The 11,322-nt window shown below is 43.8% G+C and overlaps 2 protein-coding genes and 1 non-coding gene across 4 annotated transcripts; 1 reads left to right on the forward strand and 2 right to left on the reverse strand.

Annotated features, from left to right (window-relative positions):
• Positions 1-96: 96 nt before the first annotated feature.
• On the reverse strand, positions 97-168 carry TRNAG-UCC. The gene has a single exon. It is a non-coding gene; the product is annotated as a tRNA-Gly (tRNA).
• Positions 169-2,581: 2,413 nt separating this feature from the next.
• LOC125508132 lies at positions 2,582-5,810 on the reverse strand. Of its 2 annotated transcripts, XM_048672733.1 has the most exons (5): positions 5,491-5,809; positions 3,949-4,003; positions 3,811-3,867; positions 3,605-3,682; positions 2,582-3,296 (listed from the first exon to the last, which is right to left on the reverse strand). In XM_048672733.1, the coding sequence occupies exons 1-5, from the start codon at positions 5,728-5,730 to the stop codon at positions 2,815-2,817; spliced, it is 912 nt and encodes a 303-aa protein (XP_048528690.1). In that variant the 5' UTR covers positions 5,731-5,809; the 3' UTR covers positions 2,582-2,814. The 2 variants fall into 2 exon arrangements, with proteins under 2 accessions (XP_048528690.1, XP_048528689.1); XM_048672732.1 differs by having other exon boundaries at positions 3,811-4,003; positions 5,491-5,810.
• Positions 5,811-5,894: 84 nt separating this feature from the next.
• LOC125508131 (rhodanese-like domain-containing protein 6) lies at positions 5,895-9,463 on the forward strand. The gene is made up of 9 exons (XM_048672731.1): positions 5,895-6,203; positions 6,316-6,477; positions 6,586-6,691; positions 6,837-7,035; positions 7,131-7,212; positions 7,324-7,406; positions 7,490-7,622; positions 7,742-7,913; positions 8,552-9,463. The coding sequence occupies exons 1-9, from the start codon at positions 5,988-5,990 to the stop codon at positions 9,274-9,276; spliced, it is 1,878 nt and encodes a 625-aa protein (XP_048528688.1). The 5' UTR covers positions 5,895-5,987; the 3' UTR covers positions 9,277-9,463.
• Positions 9,464-11,322: the final 1,859 nt, after the last annotated feature.

An 11,322-nucleotide genomic window follows, 5' to 3' on the forward strand; every position in this document is an offset into this window, starting at 1 on the left:
CAAAAGAACCCTACAAAAGTTTAGGTCATCAAAACGAGCATGTAGCTGATTGATATTTTTCCAGAAAAAGGGAAACAAATTGGGAGAAAATGAAAATGCGTCTGCCGGGAGTCGAACCCGGGTCTATTGCTTGGAAGGCAATTATCCTAACCGTTGGACTACAGACGCTTTGATGTCAGCAACATTTCATTACCTTATACCAACGGAACAGAAAGGCGTCATCACGCACTATTCTTGAGACGTACAAGAAATGAGAGAGAAAATGCCACCGTCACCTGCGCAAGCAGGCCCAGAAAGTCATTACTTCACACTACAGCCAGTCTGGGGGGACGAAACAGTGGAACAAACCACTCCACCGATCGCTTGATCGATGGCCTGGATAGTTCTGCAATGGGAAGGGCTTGCTGGAATCTAGCCTGGATAGTTCGAGCCATGAAAAGATTGCTGAAATGTGACCTTGATGGTTCTTCTGCCATCAACAGCCAGTTTCTACCAAAATGCCAGCATCATCTGCAGAAGCAGACTCCAGACCAGACCTAAATTTGGGGGCTAAACAGTTCCGACATCCTAGATAGTTCATCTGCCATAACCTGGATAGTTTCTTCTGATACAGAGAAGATTGTGCTAAAGTGTTGTCTTGAATGAACAGGAGAAAGTAGTTAGGTCGTGGCTGACAGCCTTCGGCGATAAATAGCACCTAACAAGAGCAGGAACCAGAGATTGGACAGAAAGCCATGGGGCTTTCCACATTATGGCCATAATGTTAAAAGGGAATCTGTACTAATTGCCGCACCTTATGATGAACTGGAAAAAAATCTAGTAAGTTGTCTGTACAAAGTTGGTGGACATAATTAGTTGGTACTCCCTCCGTCCGGAAATACTTGTCCTCAAAATACATTTTGAGGACAAGTATTTCCAGACGGAGGGAGTACATGCCAAACGCGTTGCGTCTGAAGGAATTTGCTTGAAGGTTCTTCAGATTATGACCAAAACAGGCCAACATATCAACAAGATGACAAGATGGCATTGCTTACCAGCAGGTATTGAAAGTTTCCAGATCGTGATCAGATTGATCGAGGGGGGCCACGAGACGTGATTAAAGTTTCCAGATCATAGATACGCTGTTGAAAGCAAAGTGCAGGATCATGCGCAGCAACAGTACCAGTATAAGGACAGTCGTACACCAATTTCGGCTCATCAATGCACCATACGGCAAATAGCAAATAAGTGAAGAAACTCACTAAATTATCTAACCAATGCAGAATGATTTTATTATTTCCAATTGACAATTCTCCTGTCGGCAGAAAATCTGGAACCAGCTGCTTGGTATTGTGGCATGGAGAAAATTATGGCGAGATAAGACGGTGAATCAACAAGGTCCCGACAATCAATAGAAAGTCTTAATAATCTCAAGTAAGGTACATTTAAGAAAATCTACCCATAACCAGTTCCAAGTGTTGAATTCTTGATCATCTGAAACTCACGCCACAGGCCCTAAATGCAACATACTCCCTCCGTCCGGAAATACTTGTCCTAGAAATGGATAAAATGGATGTATCTATAACTAAAATAAGTCTAGATACAACCATTTCTACGACAAGTATTTCCGGATGGAGGGAGTACAAAGTAGTGACAGAACAAAATGATATGCCAAATTCAGAGAGATGCATTAGAACTACATACATTTCAAAGAAAGATGGTCAGAAGCATGCACAGATAAGTTCAGTGATGATAAACTGCAAATTTTTAATAGTCTCTATTTGATAGAAAAACTTGCAGGAGACCAGCGAAAAACAAGTTGGGGGCATGAACAAGAATTCTCTACGACCAAAGTTATTGCTACTTATTGATTGGCGAATCCACTCAATCATCTCCAGCCTTTATTGAGCATGGAGGACACCTACCAACAACTGTTGAACAGTATTAAGGTATGATCATTCGTGAAGTTTGCATACCTAGCCAATCATCTTCCACACTGCTAGATTGCCACCATATTGGTTAGATCATGTCATGAGTTTAACAAGTCAATACCCAGCACTGTACTCCGTTAAATGCAGTTGGAAATGTTAGTACCTTGTACAGACGAAAGCAAAAAGATTCTAAGAGTGTCTGGATAAATGATGAAGATATGCTGATTTTTTGGAGTAACAATATGAACCAAACGGTGCATATATAGGCTACCAAGGTTTAATTAACTGATACAGTCCAGCAAACATGAGGACCTGCAGAGGAATTCAACAACTACCATGCAGAATATGAAGGAATTTGCCAGTCTCTAAGCATTTTGTCACGCACAGATCAACAGCAACTGAATGCATCGAAAAAACTAGTCTACTCAAACAAGGAGAACATCAGAAGTAACATAAGCACGTCTTGATCAAATTATAGACCAGCTCTTCTTATTTACTGCTAAAATAAAAGCATCTATTCCAACTACCAAGCATCTAGATATGTAATGACTTCGGCAATTAGTTTTACTAATTAAGCCAATAAAAGGATGCATGAGTTTTACAATAGAGAGTTGTGCTAATTACTTAAATTTGCCTTTTTAACCCACACTGGTATTTTGGCTTTTGATGCTTTTCAAAAAATAAAAGGTGTACTAAACAATGCATCTACAAGGGAATGATCATACCACATAATTTGGAAAAACAACAACAGCTCAAGATTTAGGGAGAAGACCTGATGAGCTTATCTCACTAATTACTACCATCGTAATAGTGGTCACCGATACAGGGAAAACACCTAATGTAATTACTTCATCGTACAAGTGTTCCTTTGTATAAGAACTAAACCATACAGTAGATACGCATGCTACCTCAAGACCTTCTCCACGGTATACTTCTCCAGTTTCACCTTCCTATTTCTTCTTCTGAGGTCTTCGGCATTGTCATCGTCAACTTCATCAACAAGAATGATTTCAGGTTCATCGCCATCTTCAACGTCATCGTCAACATTGCCAGAAGACTCTAGTTCAGCCTCATCATCCCCATCGTCCACCCTCCCATATTCCTCATCAATATACTCGTCATCCAACTGTTGAGATCGCATAGCATGGAACTCTGGTGGAGGAGGGCAATCTTCAGTAATCGCCTCATCTCGTTTCATCACAAGGTGTCTAATGATTCTTTCATCCTTATCTAGCAGAGTCTTGAACTCGTTTATGGATTGTGCCTGTATCTCAAAGTTCATTAGGATGTAGTTGGCATGTGTTGCTTTCTTTATCTTGTAAGCAAGTCTGCGCAGTCCCCAGTTGTTCACCCTCCAAATCCTTCCTTTCTTCTCTCTGATAAAGTCTACAATAGAACGAAGAACATAGTTTATAGCATACCTTACAGCAGCAAAATCCTCGATAGAACTGAAATACCCCAAATAGTATGTTTTAGGCGATTAAAGTTAGCAAATCAGCCAGACAGGAGTATTCTTTAGCAGGCCATGGCTCCAGAAGAGTGTCAAACCCTTTGCCGCCATAACATGGAAGTTTGTCATACTCATCATGACTGAGATTAACTCGCTGAGGATTTAAGTACATACAAACAACATGTGGACAAAATCACATCTTTGTACAACTGAGTAAGTGATGCGTGAGTATCGAGAAATGCACCTTGTACTTTTGATACAACGTCTTCAACTTCTTCCACGCGGTCCTCGTGAATGAGGTAAACAACTTCATAGTGTCGCACTGCAGAATGATGGAGAATGTTCATTATCCTGATCTTAGATCACCACATCTGAACAGGCGTGCAATGATGCCGCCATATATAACCAATTAAAATGTTTTGATAAGGGGGGAAAGGGAAGAGGTCTTACTTCTTTGCAGATTTAAACCACTCTCTAGCTGAATGTTAAGAAGCTCGTATAGCTTTTCTGTAAATTTAGTTGGGTTAGACAGATCGCGTATTGGCATCAAGCACAAGAAGGACCAACTGAGTGCAAAATGACTATCACCTTCTTCGGTGTCCGCGAATTCTGGCAAAGCTTCACCGTCCTCTTTCACCTTTTTCTGCAAAACAATCAGCATAAAAAAGTATAATCAACTATAAATCTCATTTTTCGCTTTCTTCTCAAGGAACAAATAAATATTGAAAACTTCTAATCTAAGGAAACAAACATTAAACTGATTATAACCGAACAAATAAATATTGAAAACTTCTAATCTAAGGAAACAAACATTAAAATGATTATAACCATTACAATTTGTCTGTCATTTAAGTCTTAGCAGTGATAGTTTGGTCCATTGGCTAATAGCAACGATTTATGGTGTTCAGAGATTAACGCAATCATGCAAGGAACCAAATTAGAAGGAGCAATTCCTGCTGAAGACCATGCTGCGACGTACTTACAGGACCATCTTCTACCACCGGCAATTCAAAATACAGATTTTTTTGCAGGCAATGCTATCTTCTGTGATGCTGCATGGCGAATACAACCAGATGATGGTACTAAACATGCAGGAATTGGAGTCTTCATCCAGGTTCAGAACAATCAGCATATCCAGCAATTTCACATCTCAGCAATGTCCCCCCGGCTTCTTCTACCTAGGAAGCCGCCGCCGCCGGGCTCGGTGACCTGCACGCCCCAGTTGCCGCGGAGGTGTTTGGTGACGGCTGATCACCTCGAGGAGTTCCGCAAAGCGCTTTCCCGCCTTCCAGCTCGAGGACGAGCTGTTTGTGTAGGCGGGGAGAAATGTTATGAGCGGCATATATTACAGCCAGGCAGTTAGGGGCCTGGCCCAGTTATCTTATCGTGTTAGGGGCTTAGCCCAATTATATCATTAGGAGGATTATATAAACTCATGTAAGGACCTGTTTTGAGATTAAGCAAGAAGCAATCATTATTTGCTCGGCTTCCCGAAGGGAGCCGGGAGACCTAACCCTAGCCGCCTCCTGCCAACGCCGCCGCCTCTTCCCTCGCGCACGACGGCGACCGCGAGATCGCCCGCGTCCAGCCCCCTCCTTCCCCTACAATCTCCGCCCTAGACCCAGTAGAACCCTAGTTTCTACCATATTTCTTCCAAACGAAAGATGAGGGGCCAAATGCCAAGCATAAGGGACTGTTACCAGCATTTTAGCAAAATAGAAACATTGCAGATTGTATCAGTAGAATTCGCCCATCCAGCCCAAGAAACATCATCATGAAACTACACTTGTGGATCTACCCATGCTCACTATTAATAAATACTGCAATCTGGAAACTATGAGCAGAGAATGATACCAAACTATGCTCAGAGAATGACACCATATTCAGAATTCAGATACGGAAAGCTGCAACAAATACCATCTATTGCCTCCAATAATCTGCCTAGCTTTTCGGTCCAAGGTCTATCGAATAATATGCCTACTTCACCAAACTAGCAACCATGCTACATTTGATATTCGTCAAAGGGAGTTCATTATCCATAAGCTAACATCAAAATTCTCCGCAACCCAAATGCCAAGGCTCTACAGAATTAGTGCAACTGCCCGCAGCACAAATCACGGGCACACGCACCTTTCTGAGAAGCACGGCCTCGGGGAACGGCCCGGTGACCTCGCCGGCCTTGGGGTTGAAGCTGTGCGCGTCCACCCTCTCCTCCCCCGCCTCCCCGTCCTGCCGCCCCCTCTTCTTCCTGGCCCCCGCGGCCACGAACCGGCGCCTCCCCACGCCAAGGGCGAGCCGCACCGTGCTGACCAGCGGCGGCGAAGGCGCCAGGAGGAAGAGAGGCCGCGTCGACGCGGCGGTGGCCTCCATGAGCGACGGTCGTCGGTGAGAAGAGGAGAGGAGGAAGGTTCTCGCGGGGGTTTTGGTTTGGGGACGCGGAGCGAAACGAAACGTGGGCAGATAAGGTAGTTAACGGGCCGGGCTCTTGGGTGGGCCATTTTGTTTTTTGTAGAGGCCGCGCGCTCAATCAATATGGGCCGGGTTCTGGGAAAGCCGGCCTCTCCGTCTTCTTCCTCCTCCGGCCGCAGTCGCCTAGGGTTTTGCGGCTCGTGGTCGTACTCGTAGCCATGGACGCGAAGGCGGCGCTGCCGCCGACGTCGACTCAGGAGCAGCAGAAGCAGGAGGAAGGAGGCGGTGGAGACGGAAGCTACGGCGTGCTCCTGTACTACAAGTACGCCGATGTCCCCGACGCCCCCGCGCTCGCGGCCTTATACGAGTCCCGCTGCCGCGCTCTCGCGCTCGTCGGCCGCGTCCGCGTCGGCCCCGACGGCGTCAATGCCACGGTGAGCATCCGCCTCTTTCTAGTTCTCCCCCCGCTAACGGCGCCGTGTTTTGCGGATTCCCGTATGTATCGTGGTGGGTACTTGAATTCGTGGCGACGTTTTGCGCTGGTAGCTCGGGGGAAGAATGGCGGCGCTGGAGAAGCACATCGAGGAGATGAGCTCGAACAGCCTGTTCGACGGGACCGACTTCAAGCTGGCCTCCTGCGAGGACCCTATCGACGAGAGGGTCGCCAGGGAGTGCGGCTTCACGTCACTCTCGGTTCGGCTCGTCAAGGTTCTCTTCTTCCTCACAAGGCAAATGTTTTCACCATTTATGAGCTCGTGTAGCACCGTGAAGTCTTGTCAATTACATTGTGTCTAATGCTGTTCTTGGGATTGGCAGGAGCTGGTTACGCTTTGTTCCAACCCATCACTGACAACGCCCGATATCTCATTCGCCGGGAGGCATTTGTCAGCGGCTGAGTTCCACTCGGTGCTTCAGACTGTGGGTGGGTTGATTCTCAAACCGAAGCTTGTATACATCTGGCTGTCAATGTGATCTACACTCTGCTTAGTAGCGAGATCATTCTCTTGCCATTAAGAACAGATGTTTAAACAAGAGCTTGATGCTAAGTTGGATTGCTCTTGTCGCAGGAACTGGTTCGGATACTGAGGCGCCTGCGGGGCAGAATGATGTGGTTGTTTTGGATGCAAGGAATCTGTATGAGACGCGGATCGGCAAGTTTCATGTACCAAATGTGGAGACGCTGCATCCTGAGATCAGACAATACAGTGACTTGCCATTGTGGATAGATGAGCATACTGAGAAGCTACGTGGTAAATCAATTATGATGTATGTATGGCCAGGTCTTCGAATTATACATTGCTTTAGAGTTTAGGCAACACATTTAGCAAGCAATTTAAGAACTACCTTATTGGTATTTTCAGGTACTGCACAGGAGGTATACGGTGTGAGATGGCCTCAGCTTATATCCGCTCCAAAGGTGAAGGCTTTGAGAATGTTTTTCAAGTAAGCTGCACCTTTCGGTTGCTAATTTTGAGATTTCAGACATCCGTACATATACACCATGATATCGTACTTTGCATTATTTATGATCATTTATTATTGTGCTTGCGTTAGTTATACGGTGGCATTCAAAGATATTTGGAGCAATATCCCGATGGTGGCTATTTTGATGGAAAGAATTTTGTATTCGACCATAGGTTAGTGCTGAACTTTGTGCTCGAACCCTTGAACTATTTCATAGTAACTCAGTTACTTAACTTGTTTCAATATGGTTTAACAGAATCTCTGTGGGAAGCAATAAAGATAACATACTTGGAACTTGTTTGATATGTGGATCTACCTATGATGACTATTCCTCTCGGTGTCGTTGCAGCAATTGCAGAATGTTGGTCTTAGTGTGCTCCACATGTCAGGTACCTAAGATGACATGCTTTATATTGTTTTCTAAATTGTTGCTAATTACCTTAATTTCATTCTTGATGACTCATGACAGAATGTGTCTGCTAAATCTTGTAAACATTTTCTTCTCCAGGATTCTAATAAGGAGTATGTATGTGAACTATGTCTAAAGAATGGAAAACAGTGCTGTGAAATATCTGTAAAGCAAGACTGCCAAGCAGAGTCAGAGCTATCTGAACCTTCTGACATTGGAAAGCTATCCATAAGCAACAAAATTTCAACCTCTAAAGCTCCTGGGAGTAATGGTAAGGTCTGTATCAATTCACATTTGTGACATTCGGATGTTTGGCTATTTAAGATATTATCAAGTATGCCCAGCCTAGAAGTCCATATGCTACGTAGGCAGAACTAAGGAAGTGTTGCTCACCAAGAAAGAGTAATGCACAGTAGATTCGCTAATTTTGTAGAGTAACTATGTAGGCAGAACTAAAGAAGTGGTGCTCAGCAAGAAAGAGTAACACACAGTAGATTCGCTAATTTTGTAGGGAGTATTTGAAACCTATGGGGTCAAAATGAACTCCATAGACCATATGGTAGCAAGCTTCTGTACTAACTTAACTAGTCGTTACCCTTGTATTGCTCTGGAGCAAAGAGATAAAAGCATTGGTCAAATGGAAGGTCTGTCCGGCGCACGCCTCAAGCACGGCACACATGCAGCTTTTGACAGTGTTGCAACAAATGTTGATGTCTTTCTCCTGTTTTCTCCTCACGAACTTCCACTTGTAGTTTGAAGTGCCTATTTCTTTTTCAATCAATTCGTTTGTGGTCTTCAATTCATTTTTGTCTGAGATAGTATTACCTTTTGTCGGTACCCGTGTATTGCTTCCGAGTCAGTATTTTTGTCTGAGTGTTAGTATTGCAACTTGTGGAAATGATGTACCAGGTAGTGAGCAGCTGAAGAAGTTGAGGATTCTCTGCTTGCACGGCTTCCGTCAGAACTCTTCAAACTTTAAGGGAAGAACATCATCACTTGCGAAGAAGCTGAAACACATCGCGGAGCTTGTCTTTATAGACGCTCCACACGAGCTTTCATTTGTATACCGACCACATCCAGATGTCTGCTCCGACAAACCCTCACCTCCATCTGGCACAGCAAAAACAAAATCCGCATGGCTAGTTTCTCCGAACATGAGCTGCCACACCATGCAAGATTGGAAGGTTGCAGATGCACCGTTTGACCCCCTTCAGTACCAGGAACAAACAGACGGGTTCAAGGAATCATATGCATACCTTGAAAGTATAATTGCTCAGGACGGCAACTTTGATGGCGTTCTCGGTTTCTCCCAGGGTGCAGCAATGGCTGCCTTACTGTGCAGGCAGCAGCAGAAGACTTGCGGATCTCCAAAGTTCAGGTTTGGGATATTCTGCTCTGGATATCCAGCACCTGTTGGCGATTTTGACAGAGAGCCAATCAGGCTCCCCTCGCTCCATTGCTTCGGTGGCGGTGAAGGTCATGACAGGCAGATTGCAAGCAGGGCAAGCACTGAACTTGCTGGCATGTTTGAGGAGGGCCGGTGCACCATCGTTGAGCATGACATGGGGCATATCATTCCTACCCGGCCACCCTACATCGATCGGATGAAAGAGTTCCTATGCAATTTCATATGACCTTTTTGGAAAATAGGGGATGTGCTTTGTTGTATCTCTGGACCTGCTATGATGTATTTCTTCTTTTTGTATACTACTTTTGCCTCTAAAACCGAAGGAAAGGAAAGACAACAAACAAATCAGTGAGCTGAAACCAGATGCTTTGTGGATGATGCAAAATAGTTATTGTCCCGCGTACAGCACTGTATAAAATCATGTCTTAGGATGTGCCCATTATTCTGCTTTAGTATTTGTGCAAAATTTTTATATATCTATAAGTGTGAAAGATTTTGATTGTTTGAGCTAAAATTTTGTTTGACCTTCAGGGAAAAATGACATGGATACTTTGAACAAAATGTAACATGTATTTGGTTTAGGACAAACTTTGACCAACAATTTCTCTGCTACCCTCTGTCCCATAATGTAAGACGTTTTTTGACACTACACTAGTGTTAAAAAACGTCATATATTATGGGAGGATGGAGTATTTTACATGGTATAAAATTGGTATTAGATTTTTATTCAAAAGTATTAGCTGGTGATCCTGATATTGTATCACATGAGTTTCGGTGTAAAATTGATCAAATATTTGTCAATAATTTTTTAGGTGATTAATGGCCGGCAAGATTGATAGTTCAGAATGCTCTTTCTCCATCGCCATCTCACTTTGTGCAGGTTTGTAGTGTGTGATCCAACTTACATCAGATATATGATCATTGCAACAAATTCAGACAATAAAGATTTTTATAAAACTGAAACATTGAGATTTTGAAGTTCCGTAATGACTTTGCTGATGAACTATGGACGATTAAAGTTGCACAAACTAGACTAGTGATGGCCAAAATCCACACCATGATGGAGGTAGAATGGTGAGACTTTTATATCATGCATCACTGCCTCAGACACACAACACATAACAAAAATAAACATAAAAACACCCCCCAAAGGGGTACATGTCTTCTCTCACTTCCCTGTGCTAAATAGGGCGTCCTGCGAGGGTCCATGGAAATTTGGACCCTGGCTACATTGTAGCTAGGTTTTCTGATTTCGTCTCATAGTCTACACACATATGTTATTGTTGGAAATATGCCCTAGAGGCAATAATAAAATGGTTATTATTATATTTTCTTATTCATGATAATTGTCTATTGTTCATGCTATAATTGTGTTATCCGGAAATCATAATACATGTGTGAATACATAGACCACAACATGTCCCTAGTGAGCCTCTAGTTGACTAGCTCGTTGATCAATAGATGGTTACGGTTTCCTGACCATGGACATTGGATGTCATTGATAACGGGATCACATCATTAGAAGAATGATGTGATGGACAAGACCCAATACTAAGCATAGCGCAAGATCGTGTAGTTCGTCTGCTAAAGCTTTTCTAATGTCAAGTATCTTTTCCTTAGACCATGAGATTGTGCAACTCCCGGATACTGTAGAAATACTTTGGGTGTGCCAAATGTCACAATGTAACTGGGTGACTATAAAGGTGCACTACGGGTATCTCTGAAAGTGTCTGTTGGGTTGGCACGAATCGAGACTGGGATTTGTCACTCCGTATGACGGAGAGGTATCTCTGGGCCCACTCGGTAAGACATCATCGTAATGAGCTCAATGTGACTAAGGGTTGGTCACGGGATGATGTGTTGCGGAACGAGTAAAGTGACTTGCCGGTAACGAGATTGAACGAGGTATTGGGATACCGACGATCGAATCTCGGGCAAGTAACGTACCGATTGACAAAGGGAATTGTATACAGTATTGCTTGAATCCTTGACATCGTGGTTCATCCGATGAGATCATCGTCGAACATGTGGGAGCCAACATGGGTATCCAGATCCCGCTGTTGGTTATTGGCCGGAGAGTTGTCTCGGTCATGTCTGCATGGTTCCCGAACCCGTAGGGTCTACACACTTAAGGTTCGATAACGCTAGGGTTATTAGGAAGACTTGTATGTGATTACCGAATGTTTTTCGGAGTCTCAGATGAGATCCCGGACGTCACGAGGAGTTCCGGAATAGTCCGGAGGTGAAGATCTATATATGGGAAGTTGTCATA

Source organism: Triticum urartu, chromosome 5 (genome assembly GCF_003073215.2).
Source record: "Triticum urartu cultivar G1812 chromosome 5, Tu2.1, whole genome shotgun sequence".
Taxonomy (NCBI): Eukaryota; Viridiplantae; Streptophyta; class Magnoliopsida; order Poales; family Poaceae; genus Triticum; species Triticum urartu.

Bases quoted from the DNA above. Each gene is read 5' to 3' on its own strand.
- LOC125508131 (XM_048672731.1), top strand. From the start codon at position 5,988: ATGGACGCGAAGGCGGCGCTGCCGCCGACGTCGACTCAGGAGCAGCAG. The intron at 6,478-6,585 runs GTTCTCTTCTTC...TGGGATTGGCAG, and splicing joins TCTCGGTTCGGCTCGTCAAG to GAGCTGGTTACGCTTTGTTC. The intron at 7,623-7,741 runs GTACCTAAGATG...TTTCTTCTCCAG, and splicing joins TAGTGTGCTCCACATGTCAG to GATTCTAATAAGGAGTATGT.
- LOC125508132 (XM_048672732.1), bottom strand. From the start codon at position 5,730: ATGGAGGCCACCGCCGCGTCGACGCGGCCTCTCTTCCTCCTGGCGCCT. The intron at 3,683-3,810 runs GTAAGACCTCTT...ATCATTCTGCAG, and splicing joins TGGTTTAAATCTGCAAAGAA to TGCGACACTATGAAGTTGTT. The intron at 3,297-3,604 runs GTGCATTTCTCG...GTTCTATTGTAG, and splicing joins CGTTGTATCAAAAGTACAAG to ACTTTATCAGAGAGAAGAAA.